This window comes from Nanorana parkeri, unplaced genomic scaffold (genome assembly GCF_000935625.1).
Source record: "Nanorana parkeri isolate BGI_ZX_2015 unplaced genomic scaffold, ASM93562v1 scaffold1343, whole genome shotgun sequence".
Taxonomy (NCBI): Eukaryota; Metazoa; Chordata; class Amphibia; order Anura; family Dicroglossidae; genus Nanorana; species Nanorana parkeri.
This window is the reverse complement of record NW_017307611.1, coordinates 141,885-166,975: the sequence shown is the minus strand read 5'-3', so window position 1 is coordinate 166,975 and position 25,091 is coordinate 141,885. Positions and strand designations below refer to the sequence as shown.

General features: G+C 44.3%; 1 protein-coding gene across 1 annotated transcript in view; it reads left to right on the top strand.

The window, feature by feature from the left end:
* LOC108797816 (pyruvate carboxylase, mitochondrial-like) overlaps positions 1 to 25,091 on the top strand; it is a 433,030-nt gene that overhangs the window by 268,265 nt on the left and 139,674 nt on the right. Inside the window, exon 10 of the mRNA XM_018569492.1 lies at positions 2,914 to 3,096. Coding sequence (XP_018424994.1) covers positions 2,914 to 3,096 — 183 coding nt within the window. The remainder of the gene's footprint in view (positions 1 to 2,913; positions 3,097 to 25,091) is intronic.

The following is a 25,091-nucleotide window of genomic DNA, read 5'->3' as shown; positions in this document are numbered from 1 at the left end:
TACCACTGTAGAACAGGATCTCTCTACCCTAGATCTGTGGTCGCTTCCATGCATAGTTTCCCTTCCTGCCACCTTTGGACGTCGGCTCTCACCTCTCACGCGGGCTACTTTAAAGATCTGTCATGCCAGCAGAACGCTGTTTAATTTGTCTTCTATTCCCAGCCCCCTCACTCCCTTATTTGATAATACCACCCTCCCTCTAGGTAAGCGCAGCCCTCACTTGGGAGGTTATTCCCGCTCTGCTTGGCTGCAAGCTAGAAACTTCATCGATCCTTCAACGGGGCAGTTTCTCTCACTGCCTTCTTTTTTTCCCTGCTGAGACTAATTGGCTGAGTGTCGCCCAACTTTCATCCTTTTGTAATTCTCTGTCGACTGCTGGAGTGCTTGGGAGGCCGCTTACAGCTTTTGAGAACCTCTGCTCCTCTGAGGATACCCACACCATGCATGGTCTTCTCTCTATAAGCTACTGCAGGCAAACCATGACATTAAGCCACCTAACTACTTTGATTTGTAGTACAAGGATTTGGGTAAGACTATTACGGAAGAGGACTGGGACACTGTCTCGCTGGTTACATAGTTACATAGTTACCTACATAGTTAGTCAGGTTGAAAAAAGACACAAGTCCATTGAGTCCAACCTATAGAGACTCTTTGCACTGCATCTCTCCGGATACTCCTGTTACCTGTTGGATATGTGGTGGGGAAAATGGCACCTATTTACATATGTGGTGGGATTTCCCCCGGATAAGTCGTTTTTGGCACCAAATTTTCACTTTGTATAATGATCTCTACAGAGCTGTCCTGGTTCCCTCCCTACATAATGCCCTCCTATCTATACTCCCCAGTTCTAGAACGTCACAGAAAAAATACTTTCTAAGTTTTTTTCTGTCAGTTGCATGCCAACTTATCCCTGCCTTTTGGAAAACGTACATAACTCCCCTCTCCCTGTGGATTCGGGCAATGAATGACATTATGCGTATGAAAAAATGATTAGATTAGATAAGACTTAGACTCTTATGAGAAATTTTACAGTTTGTGGGTGGTTTGGACATATTTCTACATCTGACAGTTTGAAGGATAGGCTTTTGTAATATTTTACCCTTTGTCACCCTTTTTTTTAACCAATTTTCATATCATATGTTGGCCCACCCCTCTTGTTGCAATATTTGTCTATGTTCCTTGTTCACAAGAAAAGCTTTAATAAAAATTAGATTTAACCTTAAAATGGCGGCTGGGACACAAGTGGATTAAAAATGAAAAATTAAGCATATTTGTGCATTTACATGCATTAAGCAGATACATTAAAATGAATCTGTTGCCAGAATATGGACATTCATGTATTTCCATATTCATACCAATCATTAAATGAGCTTTAAAAAATCCTCACTGAACTGTACTCTTTAGAGACTGGAGCAATTCATACTTGGAAAAACCAACTGCAGCCAAGTTCAGTGTCTCTGCTGTGAACTTTGGGTATTAATTCATTACAGTTCTTACAGCTACAAAGGTTAGTGAGAGCTTAGTTTACTTCGTTAGGAATATATTTTCCGGTACTTAAAGGTACTTAGCCAGGTATACTTTAAAATGTGTACTATTTTTTTCTTCAGCACATCTGCGCTTTTAAAAAAACCTCTAATTTCATTGCTTTACTTAGCATAATACCTGAGCAATAATTGTGTACTTAAAATGTGCAATGTATACAGTCACTGCATATGCATAGGTGTGAAGAGGCCCGTGTTCCCTCAGGCTTTATGTTAAATAAAGGATATGCGCTCTGTCCACAGATTAGTCTCTCATGGCACTATGGGAGCCAAAACTGACCAGAATACCCATGTAGAAAACAAGAATTAAAGACTTAAAAACTATTTATCACCAGCAGATGTACTAAAAAAAAAAGCTCCCTACAGTTCTCTAACCCATTTCAGTACAGCCTGTAAGGTTATTGCTCTTGCTACAAAATCTTTAAGAGCCTGCAATTGTTCTGTCACTTCTCATTTGTTAAACTGTTGTCATTCAGTCTCCTATAGCATTAGTAGAGGAGGTAACAAACTGCTGGGGAACACTGGCACAAGGATTTTGTAAACTGAGAGACAATGGAGAGTTTGTAATTATCTATCTATTGAGCCCAGTGGCATCACAAGTGGGGGTGCGGCCCACTAGGGTGACACCATTGGAGGGGTGACACCAAGATGACTGACAATCATTTTGGTGTCACCCCCTCTGAAAAGTCGGGCACTCAGTCATGGACAGTCTGACAGTTGCACGAGAGAAGAGGGGACCTGGCGGCATACCTTATCCCCCCGGGTGAACGTCCCCTCCTCTCTTGCCAAAGTCCATCACCAAGATGACTGCTGGCAGGTAAGCGCGTGTGATGACGTCCCAGAGGCCTGTCACAGGTGTGGCCGCTCCGGGGCGCCCCTGATTGAGCCATGTCTGTTTTGTTAGTCATCTATATTGGAGGCACTGTGCTTAAGAGGGGGTTGGTAGTTAATATTTCCTGAGGAGGTAGAAATTCCTGGGGGATTTTTTGAAAAGGAGGCAGGGCAGTGACAGAAATGTCTTCAGAATATTAGATTCTAAGGAGGTGCTGACATTTTGTTTGGTTATGAAGCTATATTCAGCAAGAGTAGTGGGTCACAAGTGGCAGGGACTGTATTTCTATCACTGTAGCCTGTAAGTACATAACTTCTTGATATAAATAAAATATAACAGTTGACTGTAGTTCTATTAATGATGGGAAAAATGTATGGTAGATACAGAAAAAAAAACTGCCTCTTTTGCTGCCCCACTGTGCCTAATGGTAAAGCTCTCCATACTAGTGTATGTACCTTGTTTTCCAATAATGGTTGCTGCATTGTATTTAGCTATAAATCTGATGTTCTGAAGGTGATTAAAAAATGTTTTCTCTTTCAGGTATTTCGAAGTGGTGAGGGAATGGGAATCAGATTGGATAGTGCCTCAGCCTTCCAAGGAGCTGTCATCTCTCCCCATTATGATTCTCTCCTTGTTAAAGTCATTGCCCATGCGAAAGATCAGCAAGTGGCAGCAACTAAGATGAGTAGAGCTTTGGCAGAGTTCAGAATCCGTGGAGTGAAGGTAAGATAACACTGGAACCTAGCCTTAAATTACATTAGACACAAATAGGCGTTTTTAGTAGTAGAAAATGGACGGAATTTACAGCATGGCAAAAAGGAAAATTATTCAGATTTTATTTTATTGTAATCAGTTCAGAGACATTTTATTGTAGGCTTTTTTTTATTTGCATACTTTTTTTGCACTTCCTTTAATGCATGTAACATGCAAATGTGTTAAAAAGAAAAATATTACTGTGCAGAAACTTAATATATAGCTATTTGACCACATAAACAAGAAAGGACTAGAGACTGTTAATGGTATGAATATATATTTTGTGTTATGTGCAGTCCTGTTAAGAAATAATTAGATAAACTATTTTGTGAATTTTGAGTTCAAATAAGTAAGTAAAAATTAAGAAAGTGTATATACCTAGGCAAATAATGTATGTGAAACTCAGTAAGTATTCAGTAAGTTCTTTATAGGACAGAGAAGGTATGTTTAAAAATGTTAAAACTGACCTCATCATGGTGACCTCATCATGGTGATGCATATAGCTTGTGCAGAGAGCTGTGGAAGGGACCCAGCAGGTCCACCCACTACAGGCTGTCTGCAGAACAGAACAAGGAGGCAGATACAAGCAGGGCTACCATCAGGAGGGGTACGGCCGGTACTCATGTAGGGGGCCCGGGACCCTTACATGGGTTTTGGCCGACGGTGACAGGCGAGGAGGAGGCGACCGGGCCCCGCAGCGCTGGAGGAGGACTGAACACTCCCTCCAAATATGTAAGTACATACATCTTACCTCCCAACATCTCCAGAAGATATCTGAGGTGTTAGAAGAATGCGCTGTAAAGAAACTGGGTCCCTATACCACCTAGGGGTATTTTATCATTTCTCTTGCATGTAGCTAGAGATAATGGATTTGTGTGTGAATGGAAAGGAACACTGGTCAGTTTAAACAGAAATTGTCATAAAAAAGTAAGGTGACTTATTTTTGAAAGCGTAAGCTCTGGACTCCCTTTATAGCTTTCTTGTCTAGTAAGTTACTGATCTATAACAAGCATGTACAGGTGACCTGCATTAACCTCCAGGTTAATTAGGTAGTGTGGCAAGGATACAAATTATAAATACATGTACTTTTAAAAAAAAGTCAGCTTCCATAATTCTATCCTGATATAGTTAGTCAGAAAAAAACAAAAAAAAACCATTAAAAAAACCACAAGAACACTCTGCACCCGCATAGTGTTGCAAATCTTAAAATGAAAAAAAAAGTAATGCCCTCATAAACTAAAAGTTTGCATATTAAAGAGGGATGACTGAAAGCCAGGAACTGCCACTAGATCACCAGTGTGGGTGTCCAGTTGGAGTAGAGCTGAAGGTCCAGTATGCAGAATGCATGGAGTGGATATATTGGAGTGCAAGCCCCTTCACCCACAGAGTCAAAGTGATCATTCACCCTTCATTCAATTTAAATATGAAATATCCTCCTCTCCTTCTTCCGTTACCTTATTACATTTCTGTTTTTTTTATTTTATTTTTTTTAACTTTTTATCACTCATATTTACACTTTTTTCCCCCCATTTGTGCTAATGTTGTTTGTTTGTCTTTGTAGTGATGCATTTTAAAGCTAACTGATTAGGCAAAAAAACAACAAAACAGAAATATGTGTTAAGTCTTTTTAGACAGGCTTGTCCCTTGTCCTCTTGCCACAGAGGAGGACAGCCACACAGGCTGCTCTTTTGCCACACAGGTGGATTGCCACACAGGCTGCTCTTTTGCCACACAGTGTAACGATTCCTGCGAGCACGATGGCGAGTGTAGGATCTCAACTGCGGAGGTAAGTGAAAATGGTTCAGGAGGGAGGTTCCCGGTAACACTTTAATTCAGTGGGTGCAGTCGGAACCCCTTACACATCATACACCATTTAACCTGGGAGCATTGAGTTGGATTCGTGTTGTATCGGCACGCCCTCAATTATACAGCATTGGGGCCGTGTTGTGATTTGTAGTTCGATGCCTTAGTTGCTTCACTAAGGACCGAACTTGAGTCTATCTAATATGGTTGAGGATTTAACAGTCCAGGGTATATGGTGCAGCAGTGTTTGAGGAGAGAGCCAGTTAACGTCACTAAGCCCAATATGAGTTACATGCAGCTGACAACTATGGCTGAGCAGCAGTAATGGAGCAGATAGCAGAATAGCAGAGAGGATGTGATATGAGACTTCCCCACAAGGTGGCAGCACCAACACTTCCCCTGTATAGAGTATGGAAGAGATATACTTGCTGTTTGGTGAGAGTCCAGTCAGGGGAAGTGTATCTGTTCCTTGGTGCTGGGGGTAGCTGGAGGCTGGATCGATGGCTCAATAGTTCCAGAGGCTGGTCACAGGGTCTCTGCTCGAGATGAGGGGTCCTAATAGCTTGCTCGACGTACTATTTTGCTAGAACGTCGAGCAAGTGTTCAGCCTCAGTTTAAATAGGCAGAGGCAATTGTTGGGGGCGGAGCCGGAGACGAGACCCGACCCGAGCGTCTCCTAGCAACGGGACGCCGCCGGGCCTCGTCCGTCGCGTCACACTGCCTGTGAGAAGGAGAGGAGGAGCACTGCGGAAAACGGCCGCCCGTCGCCTAGCAACTAGACGCCGATGACGGGGCTGTCCCCGTGCTGGCCTCAGAGTCCGGAACAGCCTGCGTTCCTGACACACAGGCGGATTGCTCCCCAGTCCGCCAGACACGCAGTCTGGTTCTAGGGTGGGGCCCCTTAGGAGGCTGGGAATAATTGTAAAGGTCTTAACAAGCCAGCTAGCTCCAGCTGGGCTTGTTACCTCCAAGCCTCCAGCTCTCTCAGCACTTCCCCCCTAAAGGACAACCTTTAGCATAACATCTGAACCTGGCATATACATCTCTGCCATTCTGGCTAGACCCAGACGTTTTTATCAGCCTGCTGCCACAATATGTATTATGTATTATTTAAAACATAACCTAATGCTGAATCAGCATGCCCATAATGTAAAGTGAAATAGGGTATATAGGGGTGGCAGCTGAAGTGGTGAAATCCACCTGCCAATACAGCCCCTGTTACCTCAGGACCAATTTGCCATTCATATTATCAGTGTTTTGTTTGTAAAGTAATGGTGATTGTGAAAAAAATATTTTTAGCAGCACAACTGTGGAATGACTTGGCTTGTGGCCTGTTAATGGGTGTGGCTTAAGGTGCCTCACAACCTGTGCCTAGAAGTTCCTTTTTTCACATTAAATGTTTTATTGAGATTTTGCAAGTTGAGACAACATTTAGACAACAACAACTACAACAAATACATATATAACAAGGGTAATGCTATGGGGAAGGGGGGAGGCATGAAGGTTAAGGGGATGGGGAGGAAGGTAGGGAACATAATCCGTTCTTGTTCTGCGGCCTGTACATCAGTAAGATACTCAGTGTCACTAATAGGTGATGGGCATGTTCAAATCCTTGGTGCTGGGGGTAGCTGGAGGCTGGCTCGATCGATCAATGGTTCCAGAGGCGGGTCAGGAGGATCAAGGGTTCCAGAGGTTGGTCAAAAAGGGTCTCTGCTCAAGATGAGGGTTCCTAATAGCTTGCTCGACGTACTATTTTGCTAGAACGTCGAGCAAGTGTTCAGCCTCAGTTTAAATAGGCAGAGGCAATTGTTGGGGGCGGAGCCGGAGACGAGACCCGACCCGAGCGTCTCCTAGCAACGGGACGCCGCCGGGCCTCGTCCGTCGCGTCACACTGCCTGTGAGAAGGAGAGGAGGAGCACTGCGGAAAACGGCCGCCCGTCGCCTAGCAACTAGACGCCGATGACGGGGCTGTCCCCGTGCTGGCCTCAGAGTCCGGAACAGCCTGCGTTCCTGACACACAGGCGGATTGCTCCCCAGTCCGCCAGACACGCAGTCTGGTTCTAGGGTGGGGCCCCTTAGGAGGCTGGGAATAATTGTAAAGGTCTTAACAAGCCAGCTAGCTCCAGCTGGGCTTGTTACCTCCAAGCCTCCAGCTCTCTCAGCACTTCCCCCCTAAAGGACAACCTTTAGCATAACATCTGAACCTGGCATATACATCTCTGCCATTCTGGCTAGACCCAGACGTTTTTATCAGCCTGCTGCCACAATATGTATTATGTATTATTTAAAACATAACCTAATGCTGAATCAGCATGCCCATAATGTAAAGTGAAATAGGGTATATAGGGGTGGCAGCTGAAGTGGTGAAATCCACCTGCCAATACAGCCCCTGTTACCTCAGGACCAATTTGCCATTCATATTATCAGTGTTTTGTTTGTAAAGTAATGGTGATTGTGAAAAAAATATTTTTAGCAGCACAACTGTGGAATGACTTGGCTTGTGGCCTGTTAATGGGTGTGGCTTAAGGTGCCTCACAACCTGTGCCTAGAAGTTCCTTTTTTCACATTAAATGTTTTATTGAGATTTTGCAAGTTGAGACAACATTTAGACAACAACAACTACAACAAATACATATATAACAAGGGTAATGCTATGGGGAAGGGGGGAGGCATGAAGGTTAAGGGGATGGGGAGGAAGGTAGGGAACATAATCCGTTCTTGTTCTGCGGCCTGTACATCAGTAAGATACTCAGTGTCACTAATAGGTGATGGGCATGTTCAAATCCCTATTTGTGAGACTATAAGGAGGCATGGATAGTGCTTTAAAGTAAACATATACATTAAACTCAGTGTACAGTACCTATTGTGTTTTTGTCATTGCTTCTGGATCTGTTTCAGCCAGGTGGTAGTGGTTCCCACTGACTGTAAAGCTGTGTACTCATCTGAGGATTTAAAGTGTAGCCAACATGCCCAGGTCTTGTAAAAGGCGCTATATTCATCATTTTTAGAATGGGTGAGTTCCTCCATCAACCGCAAATTATCTACCCGATCTAGCCATTCTGCTACAGTTGGTATTTGATAAGAACGCCAATGTTTTGGAATGAGAGCTTTGGCTGCGTTGAGCATGAAAGGTACTACAGTTTTCTTATACGCTCGTACCGAAAGGGGATTGAGGTGAAAAAGGCATAACCAGGGGTCTAAGGGTGTGGGGATGCTACTGATAGAGGTTATAAGGCGCGTGATTTCCAGCCAATACCCCTGCACTAAGGGACAATCCCACCATATGTGAGCAAAAGTGCGCACGGCACCGCATGCTCGCCAGCACAAAGAGGAGGACGTAGGGGAAATGGCGTGAATGGTGTGCGGAACCAAGTACCATCTGGCTAAAAGTTTAAAATTCACTTCCATCATATAACTGTCCGGTGATACAGAGGAACACATTTGTAGCAATTTGGGTTGTTGTGCAGGAGGTAAAGGATGGTGGAGTTCTTGTTCCCATTTCTTTATGAAAGGTGGTGGCTCTGTGTCGATGAGGCTGCGGAGGATCTTATAAGTTATAGAGAGACCATGACGGGTAGGTGTGGGTGATCCCAGAAGTGATTCCAAGGTAGAAAACTTGAACGAGTCCTTAGTGGTCTATGGAGCGATTAAATAAAATGTTGAAGCTGTCTGTGTCTCCAAAAGTCAATTGGGTGGGTACCCCATTTGTCTCGTAGAGATTGTAAGGAACACAGTGTAGATCCATGTAGGACCTCTTCTAGGTGTAAACATTTAGACTCATTAAAGAATAGCGCATCAGTTTTCCCAGAGGGAAAGTAATCCGAGCGCGTCAGGGGCATTAAGACCGAGTTATACGGCCAGTTGTATAGGTTGTGCAAACGATCCCATGTGAGTAGAGTGGCTACTGTTAGTGGGGAGGCTAGCGGTGAAATGGTCCTTTTAGAGGGTGGGACCCAAATACAGTCTGGGAGCTTGGAAGCACTCAGTTCAGCCTCCAAGTTTACCCAACCTTTTTGCAAAGCATAATACGTCCAATCCACCAGTCTTACTAATTGAGCTGCCTTATGATAAGAATTAAAGTCGGGTACACTAGTGCCTAGAAGTTCCAAGATGGAAACCATGCTGTGGGTGTTTCACGGATACGATAATTATGCATAAAGTAGTTCCACAGTGATATCCCCAACTGCACATTAGATATCCCTAATGCAGAAAATTGAGCTGCATTTTCTGCACACCACCACACATGTATGGTGTGAACAGGGCACATAAAAAACAATTGTTTATGTGCTCAATTTAAACCATACATGTATGATGATGTGCAGGAAAATGCAGCTCAATGGACATAGTTTCAGGATGTTAGGAATCTAATTACCCTAAAATATTTAATTCTAATGCTACATAAGCATTTAAGGATAAATTCAACTTTAATCTTCATCATATATCATATAATACTTTTTACACAAGGAATTGGAAACAAAATGTTATGGTCCTATGAAAGGCATGCACTGTAGGATGTATGAGTGAAATTCAGTCCTGGCTATCACTGATAAAAATCATGGGACTGTACAGAGCCTACAGCAGTATACATGGCTATAACATACAATATATTTAGACTTGAAAAATTAATACTTTAATGTAAGTTTTTAGATACATATTAAGGAAACTATATTAAACTATTGGTCAGTGTTGTAAAATATGAAACACGGTCTGTGGCCTATTTATGCTCTCTCATCTATTGCCCAATCCTATGAACCATGGCAGCTAAGGCTAGGTTCACACCTGGGCGATTTATCATGCAAAACACAGATTCGCATTGAAGTCAATGGATGCTGTTCACACCTTGGAGGTTTGTCAAGTGGACGAAATCGCCTGTTGCAAAAAAAGGTGCAGGAGCTATTTTCAGGCAGATGTCGTGCAGTTTTCAATACATAGAGATGTCTATGGTACCCAAACCGTGCGACAACTGCCGGAAAATCACATGGTTTTCAAAGTACAGTCGCGCTAACAAAAATGTGCAAAAACATCTCACCAGCTCAATCGTCTAGGTGTGAACCTAGCCCAAAGGTAGGGCTCTGGGTGGCCTCGCCATTCTTATTTGTGCTGAACTTAGGTAAGTTTTATAGAAAAAATGCCTACAAAAACATTCCTGAAATTTGTCCCCAGGGGGGTGTCGCAGCACCTTCATTGTAGAGGTGCTTCCAGTAGCTTTCGGGGGGAGCTTTTCAGTGCATCACTTTTTTAGGCTTAATTCACTAAGTTATAATACTGTATGTGTTTAATTTACTTAAGGATAGTTATTTTCAGTAATGAGGTTGCTTTTTGCAGCTCTTGTTGGCTCTCATTTAGTAAATGTATTTATTTATTTGTCATCCGCTCTTAAATTATCCTTTATTATGCCCTCTAGCATTTTACAAACTACCGAAGTTAGACTGACCGGCCTATAGTTCCCACACACAAGATTCTCTGGGACAGTAAAGTGAAGGTCCTTGGGAAAAAAAATGATAGGAGGATTGGGTCAGCAACTGCACTTTTCTGCAAGAAGCCATGTATGGATAGTAGAGAGAGTTTACCTCTCCCAGCATTGCTACACGCTCAGAGTTTTAGAATATGGTTGTTAGATAAAATTACATTTTTATATAATACATTTTATTATTTTAGTTGACCCTTACATTGTACATGCAATCTAACAAGATTGTGCGCTAAAATCTTAATTTCATGTTTCAGTTTTTTTGTAATTTTAACCCCTTCATGACTGAGGCCCTTTTTTCAATTTTTGCACCCATGTTATATTCCACATTTTAGGCCTGAAAATGACGTAAAACCCCCCAACATTATATATTTTCTGAATGCCAAGACCCTATAGAATAAAATGGTGGTAGTTGAAAATTTTTATGTTGCGCAATATTAGCGCAACTCCTTATTAAACCCCAAAATTTAGTGACAAATTTAATTAAATGCCCCAAAACACAACAAATTACCCATTTTTTAAATGAAATATAAAAGATGAGGTTACAACGAGTAAAACGATACCCAACATGCCCAGTTTACAGATTGCGTGCGACCGTGAAACGGCGAAAAACTGCAGTACCCCAAAAAGTCAATAAAAGACACTTTAAAAGCCCCCACAGGTCATCAATTTAGAAATACCCCAAAATACTGGCCCTAGGATTATTGCTCTCACTCCGGCGTGCGCGGCGATACCCAACATGTGTAGCGCGTTCGTCGTTTTCATGCGTAGGCGCACCCGACGCGTGTTTACGTGGCGACGCGCGTGCTCGCGGGGGCGGGGTACTTTTAAAATTTTTTTTTTATTATTATTAGATTTATTTTATTTCATTTTAATTTTAAAAACTGTTTTTTTGTTTTTTTTTACTTTACTTTGACTGCTATCACATGGGGGGGCTTGCAAGCCCCCCCATGTAATAGCAGATGGTGGTGACAGGTCCTCTTTAAGGTGATGCTGGGGGTCCAAAAGACCCTCAGTGTCACCTTTACACTGGAAATAAGCTATTGAAGTGCAGATCGCACTTCAATAGCTTATAGCTGGGCTGCAGGAGCCCAGAACTGACAGCCCAGGGACCGGAAGTGATGCAATCTGCATCGCTCCCGGTCCCATAGAACGGGGAGGGGATCGATGAACGGAAGTTCGTCGACCTCCTCCCCAGCTCCCCGCGGACACAAAGATCGCCGGTCCCGGGCCCGTAGGAGGGGCAACGGAGCCCGGGAAGCACGGCGGGGGTGTCCGGCGGGGGGGCGGCCCCTTCTTCGGGACACAGAAGCGATCTGGCGACAGGTAAGTCGCCAGGATCGCTTCTGTTGTAAAGCCGACAGTCGGCTCTACAAGTTTAAACAGAGTCCCGGCGGCAAAAGTCGCCGGGAGTCTGTTTAAACAGCCCCGATGCTGGCGACGTACACTGTACGTCGTCAGTCACAAAGGGGTTAAGGAAATACAAAGTTACTATTTGTTCATTGAGGGACATATCCATTGATTATTACCAATGAGTTATAGTGCCATCTGCAGGAAGAGGATGCTAGATGCAAGTGAAAATCAGGAGGATAGCTCCACTTAGCAAATGCCACACCTGCCAAAAAAATTAATTGCATAAGTCAACACCTGGCTCTGTAGCTATCATGCACACCCAATGACAAAGTGTGTGTGCATGACTGCTAAACAAGGATTGTTTATCTAAGTTATTTATTTCTGTTTATGGGACAAAAATTCATCATACACCATCCATACCACGTGGATATGGTGTATTGACTCATGCGCAAAGAGTAACATGACTAGTGATGAGACCTTCACAGAAATTGATTTCAATGCAAAGGTCAAAGTTTTCCTAGCAAACAGGAAAAGTATTACTGCAGAAGCTAATGGTCAATGATTCTTGAACTGCAAAACACAGGGGACAAGCAGAGTTTCCTCGTGAAAAATGTACTGTATGTTCCAGAAGGAAGCCTATCAGTGAGCAGCGCTGGGTGTCCCTGGTTCAAATCCCGACCAGGTCACTATCTGCAAGGAGTTTGCATGTTCTCCCTGTGCTTGCGTGGGTTTTCTCCGTGTACTCCGGTTTCCTCCCACATTCCACAGACATGCTGGCAGGTTAATTGGCTCCTCTCTAAGTTGGCCCTCTATGTATGCATGTGAGATAGGGACCTTACATTGTAGGCTCCTTGAGGGTAGGGACTGATGTGAATGTGCAACTATGTAAAGTGCTGCGTAAATTGTCGGCGTTATATAAATACCTGTCATAAATAAATAAAATAAAACCCTTGCTAATAACGGTCTCAGTTCAGATTCGAGGTGATGACTGTACAATTCGAAACAATCATCAAATCCTTGCAAAAGGAAAATTGGATGAACACCTATACAGACTCATCACCACAGACAAACAAGTCAAGACAGCCATAATCCACACAACAAATGTATTCACCTATGGCACAGACAAGTAGGGCATCAAAATCCAGAGGTCATAAAAGATATTATAAAGAGGGGCTTATCGGGAGATCTAAATATACTGCCCTGTCAAATGCTGATGACATGCAAATGCTGTATGGAAGCAAAGTCCACATGTACCCCACTTCCACAGGCCACTCCTTTGAAGCAAAGACCACCCACTCCATGGAGCTCAGTTAGCAACGTATGCGGACCAATGAAAACTCCCACATCAGACGGGAACATATATCTACTGACTTTGATGATTATTCCAGGTACACAACTTATCTGATGAAGCACAAGAATGAAACATCAAAAAAACTTCAAGAGTTTGTAGCCATGTCCATCAACAACTTCCAATGGAAACTAGGAATCATATGCACCGACAACGGAGGGGAATACATCAATAAGGAAGTGGAGTCATATCTGAAGAAACAGGGTATAGTACAGCAGATCACCACACCATACACTCCCGAAAAAAATGGTGTAGCAGAACAGAAAAATCACACTCTTATAGAAATAACCAGATGCATGCTGTCAGATGCCAACCTTTTTGCTTACACAAACGAAGGTGCATTTTTGCACACCCCCCCTTCCAACCTGGCACCCTGGAGGCATTTCCTCCCTAGGAGCAGATCACAGTTTCTAAGTTCACCTTTCTGACCATGTTACACCCATATTTAGGATGAAACATGGTCAGATCCCCCCCACTTACCTGAATCCCCGCAGGCTGGTGGTTTTTTTTTGAAAGTTGCACGGCCTTACGCGGTTCCACCCACACAGCTGCTCCATCCAGCCACAGGAAGGAGTAACTACAAGTCCCTGTCTGGCATCATGGCAGAGGGGCTCCTCATTTCTGAGAAATACAAGTGCGGTGACATCACCACACTTGTAGTTCATTAACTCTGCCTCCTGTCCATGTTGCTACATATCCATACCTTGGTGTGGAATAGGGATGAACCGATACAATTTTTTCCAGCCCGAGTACAAGTACCGATACTTTTCCTCACTCACCAATACCAATTACGGAAACTTTTTTAGTGTGATGTGGTGAAGCACCAGGGTACGGTCACAGCTGCAACCACTGTGACCCTCATAGTTCTGCCACTGACTCCAAGCTGTAGAGGGACTCAAATCTCAGCAATACAATATATAGCAATGCAAAATAATACCATCAGCTTTAGAGGACTACAAATCCCAGAATTCCTTTTACAGCAAAGCAGAATTATACTATCAACTATAGAGCACTACAAATCCAAACAATGCATTATACAGCAATGCAGAATAATACCATCAGCTATAGAGGACTACAAATCCCAGCAATACATTATACAGCACTGCCGAATGGCAACCGGCTATAGAGGACTACAAATTCCAGCAATACATTATATACCAATGCAGAATATAACCTTCAGCTATAGAGGACTACAAATCTCAGCAATGCATTATACAATAATGCAGTAGAATAGTATTATTCTGCATTGCTGTATAATGTATTGCTGGGATTTGTAGCAATATATTATACAGCAATGCAGAACTGCAACCAGCTATAGGGGACTACAAATCCTAGCAATGCATTATACAATAATGCAGTAGAATAGTATTATTCTGCATTGCTGTATAATGTATTGCTGGGATTTGTAGTCCTCTATAGCTTGTCATTCGGCATTACCACACAGTATAATGCATTTCTGGAATTTGTAGTCCTCTATAGCTGAAGGTATTATTATAATATCAACTGTAAAGGACTACAAATCCCAGCAATACATTATACAGCAATGCAGAAAAATAAGAAGCTACATACATACCGGGTGCTGGTCTGATGTCTCTAACAGAGGGTCTCAGAAAGGCTGTGCGGGCTCTCAGTATGGTTGTGTAGGTTCTCTGGAGGGCTGTGCGGGGTCTCTGGAACTATTAAAAATGTATGTATTGGTATAGCACCTGGCCTTAATGGGTTGGACTCTTTCCCTTATAATTAAGTGGTTTGAGATCTTTCTGGTACTGTAGTTGAAACATTCCAGTTTATTGTCAATATTGATAAAACAAAAAAGATCTGTGCCAGATCTGAGCTACTAAGCACTAAAATTATATCTAATATAATACAAAATATACATGCAATAATGTGCCGAGCTGAAGAAACAATAAAATATAAAAAGTGAAAAATACAACAATGATTATAGGCTGAACTCAAATCACATAACATACACAGTGAGATAAAATCCCCCAAAAAATCAAACGATGCGGTGCAGATAACGAATCCAAACAATGCGATACACACTTGTACAAACAACATGAGCAGTCCTCTGAAGCAGACTTTATAGTGTGCAGGACAACAGACTCTTTGATAATCCTTCACCTCCACCAAGTGAATGCACAAATAACAAAGGAGTGCTCACCTGGGTCTGTGGAGGGGGGGAAGGCCTGTAGTATCAGAGTAAAATAGATCCTTTCAGGTCGTAGATACGCTAATCAGATCAAGAAGAAAGAAAGCAAAAGCCACATAGTGCGTACCATCCAAAAATATAAAATGTACTAGATAAAAACAGGTACCCACACAAAGGCAAGAGAAAGCCAGCATATGAGATTCCCTCAGGGGATTCCTTCAATGTACTGGAGTACAGCAAATGTAATACAGCTCCCGTCCGTCCAGCTCCACTGAAGTGATGACGTACTTTGCGTCCAGCGCGACTTTTTCAGGGGTCTGGATCATCTAATGTCTGTGAAAAATGTATACACACTAGCGGACTTCCTCATTACTGTAAAGGTAGTAATAAATGTGCAGGGCTTTCCCAATATCATTATATTCATCATTACTGTATTAACTATAGTGCATGTGCAGAGCTGGAGCCACATCTAGTTAACCAGTTTCGGTCCGCCCGTTGCAAAAAAACGGACGGACGGCACAGTCGCATTGGCGGCAGACAGCATTTTTTTCTGCTCGTGCGCGCCCCCTAGCAGAAAAAACTTGCCCAATGTAAAGAGCCTTTACCGGCTGTTTCACATATACACGATCGGCGACTCTATAGCCTGACGATCGTGTGTATGTGCTGGCGGCGTGACCCCCCCTTCAATTGCCGCCGCCGTGATTGTGCCGCCGCCCCCCCTTCCTCTTTGCTGATCTCGCTCCGTGCTGTGAATGCAGAAGTAATGTGTAAATACATCACTTCCGCATTCACCTGTCATTCCTGAGAGAAGAAGCTGATGAAGCAGATCTCTGCTTCATCAGCTTCTTTTGGGGTCCCCAGGTAACATTAGGGGTCTTGGAGACCCCTAATGTCTCCATAAAGAGGACCTGTCAGTGTGCCTTTGCTATTATATAGGGGATTTTTATCCCCCTATGTAATAGCAATGACATTAAGTGTAAAAAAAAACCATAAAAAGAGTTTTAAAAACCCCCCCAAAACTCTTAAGTCCCCCACCCCCACGTTTACGCACATATAAACATGTAAATACGCGTCCGGTGCACTAGCACGCAAAAATAAACAATTGCGCTACACAAGTTACATATTGCCATCAATCACTGATAACACTAAACTGATGAGCAGTAAAAGCTTTTAAAGCGTCGCCTATGGCCAATTTTGGGTATTACAGTTTTTTGAGGTTTTGCGCGCGCACGCAATTTTAAGGCTTGACATGTTTGGTGTCTTTTTACCCGATGTGACCCCGTCTTTTATATTTTACCAAATTGGGTAATAATAAATGTCTTATCATTTAATATAGGGGAAACAGTTTTTTTTTTTTAAAACATTTCGGTAATTTTTCCTTAATATAGTAAAAAATAAAAACCCCAGTGGTGAATAAATACCACCAAAAGAAAGCTCTATCTGTCCCCAAAAAATGGTATAAAATTAATTTCAGTACACTGTTGCATGACGGAATAAATGTCAGTCAAAGTACCGCAGCGCTGAACACTGAAAAATGGCCTGGATGGGAAGGGGTTTAAACACCGCGGACTTCAAGTGGTTAAATACGCTATGCCGACAGCATATAATGCATGCCGACCTGGTGAATCCATGAAACAAAATTCGTTATCTGCACCGCATCGTTTGATTTTTTTTTTTGGACTGTATCTCACCGTGTATGTTATGTAATTTGAGTTCAGCCTATAATCATTGTTGTATTTTTTTACTGTTTATATTTGATTGTTCGGCACATTATTGCATTTATATTTATTGTCAATATTGGCATAATGTTTCCTTTTTTGTTAAAGTTGATCATTGTAAAATGTGTGACAGATAAATTGGCAACATGTATGTTTTTAATATTTAAAGCTGCCTTAAAGGAGAACTATGGGGTTAAGGCTTTTCCCCATAGTTCTCCTTAGGGTAACGGGAGGACACAAACTAGCATCCTCCCGTCACCCTAGGCTCAGTATAACGCGAGATGTAGCTTGCGGTATACTGAGATGCCGCAGTATACCGCGAGCTGCTGCTCGCTGTATACTGAGACGCCGCAGCTGAAGCGGATCCCGACAATTGTGCCGGGATCCACCCAGCTGCGTGACTGACAGCTGGCTCTGCCTATCTAGAGGCAGAGCCAGCTGTACCCGCCCCCTCCCCCATCAGATCCGCCAGTCCCCTGCCACGGCAGAGAGCCGTGACAGGATCGAGAGGTGAGCGAACGCCGGTATGTGTTCGCTCACCTCCCGATCTACTGAGCCGACCTGTGACAGTCTCATTGTCACAGGTCGGCTAGAACTATGTGGTGAGTGAAAATCACTCACCTCATATTTCTCCTTTAATACTTAAAGCAAATGTGCAAAGCATATTTGGCCGTTATGGCAGATTTAGTGGCTGTTGTGCCCTCCTCCACACGATACATTTTCTAGTGAAATCAATAACTTCAAAGATGATCTCTTACTTGATGCGTAATTAACCCAGTGATGTGCTATCAGTATATAAAATACAATATCCTTCACAGCTGAGTGTGAACAAATTCCACCAATCAGTGACAGTTCATCATACATATTTTGTAAATATATTAGTGTTCAATTTTATCAAACGTTGAATCCGATCACTCCAAAATCATCCATAAATTGATCCAATCCGTGCTGTATTCACACAGTATCCCACTCTGTGCTCACAGACAACAACCAGATTAATTTGACCCTCTGGCGGCAGGGAGTCAAAAAACACAGGGGAACTTATCAAAAAATGAGAAGAGAGAATCTGGAGCAGTTACCCATGGCAACCAATCAGCATCTCTCTTCAGTTTGCTCTGGTAAGATTTGAAAATGAGACAGAGAAGCTGATTGGTTGCAGTGCAAATCTCCAGATTCTGTCTGCTCCAGTTTTGATAAATTCCCCTCGCTAAATCCCCATTGTTCCGATCCAATCTGGTGTATGCAATCCACTCAAATCTCCTCTCCTTCTCCCAAGTTTAATGCTGGGCACACACCTTACAACCATCGCAAGACTTTTGTCTTGCGATGGTTGTAAGGTTCTTAAAAAAATGTACGATCTGCCTATCTTGGACAGGCAGATCGTACTTGCGATGATCACAAGCCGCGCCCCCCTGAGGGGCGGGCTTCCGATGACCGCAATGCTTGTGCACACCGGCCCGTCCGGCTTTTATCTTTCAAACATGCTACACACCCGCCGAACATCGAACGATGCTCGGCGGGTTTTAAAACATGTTCGTAAGTTAAAAGTGGTGCGACCTTACAGTAGTAGAGGTCGCATGGCTTCCACACACCTTACGATAATCATACGATCGCGGGATTTCTTGCGATTATCGTACGATTATCGTAAGGTGTGTGGGCACCCTAAGGCTGGGCTTGTTGACATCATCACGCATGCGGGACGAGAGGAGATCTGATTGTATGCCGGCTTTTTAGATTCAGACTAGGTTCAGATATGAGCAATCATGTGCTAGTGCACACAGTGGTTGCCACGCGGCCCCATTGATTTCAATGGCGTTACATGTGCGAGGCAAACACTGAAAAAAGGTACATGTACCATTTTTTGGCGATACACGACGCACCGTTTTTTTATAGCCGCGATTGTGTTCACTTGCAAGGGCAGAATCGTGGCAGGAAACCACCCAATCCGCCCAGCGTGGTGGGTGGTGCCATTATTAGAAAATAATGGCACCAACAGCACGATTGGCTGTGGTGGGCGACCCCATGACCACCAGGCAATCCGCACGGTTTTGTGCAAGCACAATCACGGATCGCCCAGATGTGAACCTAGCCTCAAATGTGAATAGATTGTTTTTAATAAAGATATTTGGTTTTACTTACTACACCATGAGCGTTTTTTTCCATTACAGGACAACTTATTAAATCATGACTGGGGGAACAATTTTGGGAGAGGAGATTTGAGTGGATTGCATACACCAGATTGAATCAGAACAACAGGGATTCAGTGTTTTGTTGTAAAGGATATTGTCTTTTATATATTGACAGCACTGGGTTAATTAATTGCGTTAATCACGCATCAAGTAAGAGATCATTTTTAAAGCTGTTGATTTCACTAGAAAATGTATTTCTCTCTCTCTCTCTTTTCACATACCGGATGTTCATAAGGCTGCATTCACACATAGCGTTTGCTTTTGCGAAAACGCTAATGTTTTTAAATCCGCACGGATGCCGCTCATTTGCAGCTATTAGCCGTGAACGTGCGGAATCTGCCGGATTATCGCACTTGTACTATTTGGGGGAGCAGTTTCAATTTGGATTGGTTTGGATGTTTAGATACCCTAAGCACAGCAGCTACTAGTATTCTTATAGGATTTGAATTTGTTTATCCACAGTGCAAATCTATTTATTTACAAATATACATATATTGCATGGCTGTATGCACATAGGGATGACATTATTTACTAAGAATTACAGGCCTACAATATAAAACAACAAATTTCCATGAAAAACAATGTACCGCTTTGGGATGCTAAAATCCTGAATAATCATACCGCCAGGGAGGTTATGTTGGCGCCGGAGGCTGGGAGGTGCAATCGGTGTCTGTGGCGGTCTCCGCGGTTTCGGAGTCTTGTGCAGCAATAGACGCCCGGGTCCAGCGCCTCGAACAGGCCCAGCAGGGACCTCTGCACCAGCTCGCGGCTCTCCAACTGCAAATGAAGGACTTGGAGGACCGTAATCGCCGCCAGAATATCCGGATCTGGGGGCTCCCGGAGGCGACCCTACCAGCGGACCTTCGTTCCTCGGTCCAGGCCATCTTCGGCTCGCTGCTGCCCGACTCGGCACCGGACTCTATCCTGATAGACAGGGTGCACCATGCGGCCGGACCCCCGTCAACAGATGTTTCCCATCCAAGAGATGTCCTATGCCGTCTCCATCGATGGAGGACGTCCTGTGCCAGGCCTGGCTGAAATGCCCCGTAGAGTTCGATGGGGCGCCCCTGCAGATCCTTCCGGACATCTCCCGTAACACCCTCCACCGCCGGGCCCTCCTGCGCCCTCTCCTGGAGGAGATTCGGCGGGCGGGAGCTATCTACCGTTGGGGATACCCCATTCGTCTGCATGTACGAAAAGGCAGCTCCACGTTTCTGGTCCATTCCCGGGCTGACGTACCTGTGGTGTGTGAGTTCCTCGGAATCCCTGCTATGCAACTCCCGGACTGGCTGGACCTCTTCCCGGAGAACCAGGCCACAGCACCAAAGTCTCGTAGACCCAGACGGAACCGTTGTTCCCCATCACGCGAGACTCCTGCCCGGCCAGCCGACGAATCGATGGAAGCAGCGGAAACCTGAAAGGGGTGAGACTGTCCCTTGCCCTCCCCATCCACCCACTCCTGCTCTCTTTTGAACTGCGGACATGATCCTGTACCTCCTTTGAACCCATGAGGAACGAGCAGCAGTGAGTTATCCCCTCTGACCCGACCACTGCCTTTTGGGGCCTTATAGGTTCCTGACCCATTTTGACCGCTGCCCACTCACCCTGGACTCCCGAGGGGCCGTATACCACCCGCAGGGTCCCCTCCCCCCTCGGGTGTCCTAACGGGTGATTATCCTTTGTGATTATGCAATGTTCTTGATTTATATGCATACTGTCTTGGTTTGAATGTTATGTTGTGGTGTATCTACGGAGCACCGCTCTGCTTTGGTGCAGATTCGTCTCCCCAGTTTGTCCCAAGAGTGCCTCTAGGGCCATTGGGACTTTGAACCTCAGTTCACACTTTAGCCCCTACCCTTCCTCTCCATTGTGTCCTTTCCCACCTCTGGGTATAATAACCCCCTCATAGCTCTGCTCCCCTCGCCCTTCTTACCCTATTTGTATCTGTAAAACTTCCCTCCGCCCCCCCTTCCCTTCTTCCAGCCCTACACCTCTCCCTCCCAACCTTTAGCCCACCCCTTCCATCTTCCCCCCTCTTGTTCCTCACGCCACCCTGTCCATGGCTTTACTCAAGATCATCTCACTTAATGTGAAAGGCCTCAATATCCCTGAAAAACGTAAAATGGTACTTAGTGATTTGCACCGCCAGAGAGTTCAGGTGGCTTTCCTCCAAGAAACTCACTTTGCGGAGGGGCGGGCACCTCTGCTTCGAGACCCTAGATACCCGGCGTGGTACCATGGTTACTCCCCAGATAGGAAGTCGCGGGGAGTGAGTGTTCTGGTCTCCCACTCGGTGCCGTGGCAGCTTGTGGGCGTGTCTGCAGGGGAGGAGGGACGACTGCTCGTGGTAAAAAGGATGGTGGGTCTCCAACGTGTCAATCTGGTGAACATATATGCCCCTCACCAGGGTCAAGTCGCCTTCCTAGAACGAGTCCTGACTGCGATTGATGACTTCAGGGAGGGCGCCTTGGTAGTCGGGGGCATTTTAACCTACACCTGGACCCCGTGGCGGATTCCACCAACCCGACCTCCCATTTGCCCTTCACTGTGCTGAGGCGCCTACGGAAATTGCTACACGCTCACCAATTAGCCGATGTGTGGCGGATACAGCATCCCACCACTAGGGACTACTCCTTCCACTCCCTGGTCCACGATACCTACACACGCATTGATTTTTTTCTTGATCCCGCACACCTCCCTGTCTTCCGTGCATAGTACTGGAATTGGGAATATTATGTACTCAGACCAGGCCCCGATCTTGCTGTCCCTCGCATTGACTGCACAAAACTCCCGGGGATGGCATTGGCAACTGAATGAGTCGCTCATTCACGATCACGACCTCCTCGCCGAAATTGAACGGGACCTACGGACCTACTTTGACCTAAATTCCACCCAGGACTGCTCCCCATACATGGTCTGGGAAGCCCACAAGGCCTACATTAGGGGGACCTTAATTAAATTAGGCACGTAAGAAACAAAGGCTTGAACAGCAGGACGCGCTCCTGACACAGATTTACACCTGATTTTGTTTTTGAAAATGTAAAATGTTTACTTGTAAATCTTTAGTTGTTTGTTTATTATTCTCACTTTAACAGATGAAAATAGACAAGTGAGATGGGAAAATTTTCGTTTTTCATTTAGTTGCAAAATAATTCCGCACACTAATAGTTGCCCAATAATTTTGCACACATAGATATTCTTCTAAGAAAGCCAAAACCTCACTTTTACTTTCTTAAATATTCAGGTTTGAGGTTTATTAACATTTTGGATTGACCGAGAGCTCTGTAGTTGTTCAATAATGAAATTAATCCTCAAAAATACAACTTGCCTAATTGTGCACGCAGTTTACAGAACAGACTCTCACCAGAAGCAATTAAAAGAACCCCAGTTGAAATGTCGCATGGATCGAAGCCTAGCCTAGGGCACATCAGAGTGTTTGGATGTAAAGCTTACGTCTATATTCCAAAGGAGAAGACATCCAAATTGGAAAACACGGTCGTTGAAAGAATTCTGGTGGGCTATAGTGAACAAAGTAAGGGATATAGAATCCTCCACCCAAAGAGGGACAATAAGCCACAGCGTTTATTTCAATGAGAACCCATCACCAGAAACCATGATTCCAGGACGTTGTGAAGTGAATTTGCCCAGTGAACCAGCAAAGGGAGCTGAGCAAAGTGAAGCCGCACAGGAGTCAGAACAAGAGGTGGAACTCACAATGGATAAATCAAGTTCCATGTTAAATTTTGCTGAACAGCCTAAAATTAGAAGATCCACTCAGGCAACAAAGGGAATACCACCCTGCAAGCTGTCATACACTGCTAAGACAAATAGCATACTCGAACCAACATCATGGGACGGCATGGAAAAATTACCAGTCAATGGCAACAGGCAGCAAAAGAAGAAATAAAATCACTCCAAGAAAATAAAACCTGGACACTCACGGACAGTGGCGTAACCAGAGTTGCGGGCACCCGGGGCAGAACAAACTTTTGCGCCCCCCCAACAACCATTATATCACTACCTCATCCATACTGCTGTCCCTCGAAGGATAATTCAATACAATACGCAAAACATTGTACAACAATGGAGAATGGTCACTGGCTATAGAGGACTACAAATCCCAGCAATGCATTATACAGCTATATAGAATCCCAACTGGCTATAGAGGACTACAAATTCCAGCAATACATTATACAGTAATGGAGAATGGCATCCGGCTACAGAGGACTACAAATCCTAGCAATACATATTACAGCAATGCAGAATAATATGAAGCTACATACTCTATGTTGCTCTGGTTTTGCTGTCTCATGTCTCTAGGGTCTCAGGAGGGTTGTGCAGGCTTTCAGGATGTTGTGCGGGCTCTCAGGTGGGCTGTGCGGGCTCTCATCAGGGGTAAAGAGAGTTTCAAAGGTGCGTGTGGGTGCAGTAGAGGTGGCTCCCTTATTAGGCTCTCAGGTGGCCAATGAGGACTGTCAGGTGGTCAGTGGCTCTCTGCTGGTCAGTGCGGGATCTGTGGTGGCCAGTGCGGGCTCCCTAATAATTAGTGGGAGCTCTGTGGTAGCTCCCAGGTTGGTAGTGGGGGCTCCACTGTGGCCAGTAGGGGCTGCCTGGTGGGTAGTGGAGGCTCCCTGGTGGCCAGTGGAGGCTCCCTGGTGGCCAGTGGAGGATCCTTGTTGGTTAGTGGGGCTCCCTGGTGGTCAGGGGAGGCTCCCTGGTAGATAGTGAGGGCTTCCTGTGTAAGGTGACCATTTGTCCCCAATTTCCAGGGACACTCCCCGGATTGAGGAGACCGTCCCCGGACAAATTATGTCACCGGGAACATAAAATAACTTTTTTTTTTAACCACCTGCTGTCCGGAGCAGTTTCTTACTATTGGCACGCATGATAAAATATACACTGTTGGCTAGAAAACAGCTTCAGACCTCCAAACAATGATATATGTTCTGAAAGCAGAGGACCTGTAGAATAAAAAATTGCTAATTGCAATTTTTTATGTTGCACGGTTTTTGCGCAAATGTTTATGAAACCAGTATTTTTAGGAAAAAATAAACTAAATTAAAATTTAGTGCACACATAATATAATACCCAATTTTTTGGTAAAATATGAAAGACTGGGTCAGGTCGGGTAAATAGTTACCAAACATGACAAGCCTTAAAATTGCGTTCGCCCGTGAAGCCGCAAAAAAAGTCAACACCCAAAATTTCCCTTAGTGAACATTTTTTTCAAATTCTTTATTGGCTGAAGAAAACATCAGATACAACAATACAATGTGGTTGAAGGTTAAAATCAGTTCTATATAATCTTTAAGGATCTTGTTTGGTAGGCCCGGGAGGATCCCCAGTCGACCTCGTTTTGTAGAAAAAACGCTGGATATCGGAGCCCGGAGTCACCGCAGAGGAACCGGGTGTCCGTTTAGATTGCGACATGCAAGAAGGGTGAGAAAATAGAGTCCACAGAGTCCATAAACCTAGCTAGGGGAACAGAGCTCCAGCAACGTGCGACTTCACTCGGCCATGTCTTAGCCACGCCCCCTTAGTGAACATTTTAAACGATTTTACCGCTCATCAGTTTAGTGTTATCAGTGATTGATGGCCCTAGAATTATTGCTCTCACTCCGACGTTCGTGGCGATATGTAACGTGTAGCGCAATTGTCGTTTTTGCACGTAGTCTCTCCGAAGCGTGTGTATGTGGGGGGCGGGGGACTTAAACATTTTTATTTTATTTTATGTTACTTTAATTTTTAAACACTTTTTTTACACTAACCCTATTGCTATCACATAGGGGGCTAACAAGCATCCTATGTAATAGCAGATAGGGGGTGACAGGTTCTCTTTATGGAGGCATCAGGGGTCTTTCAGACCCCAAATGTCACCTAGGGACCCTAAAGAAGCTGAGGAAGCAGAGATCTGTTTCCCCAGCTTCATCTCCTGGCT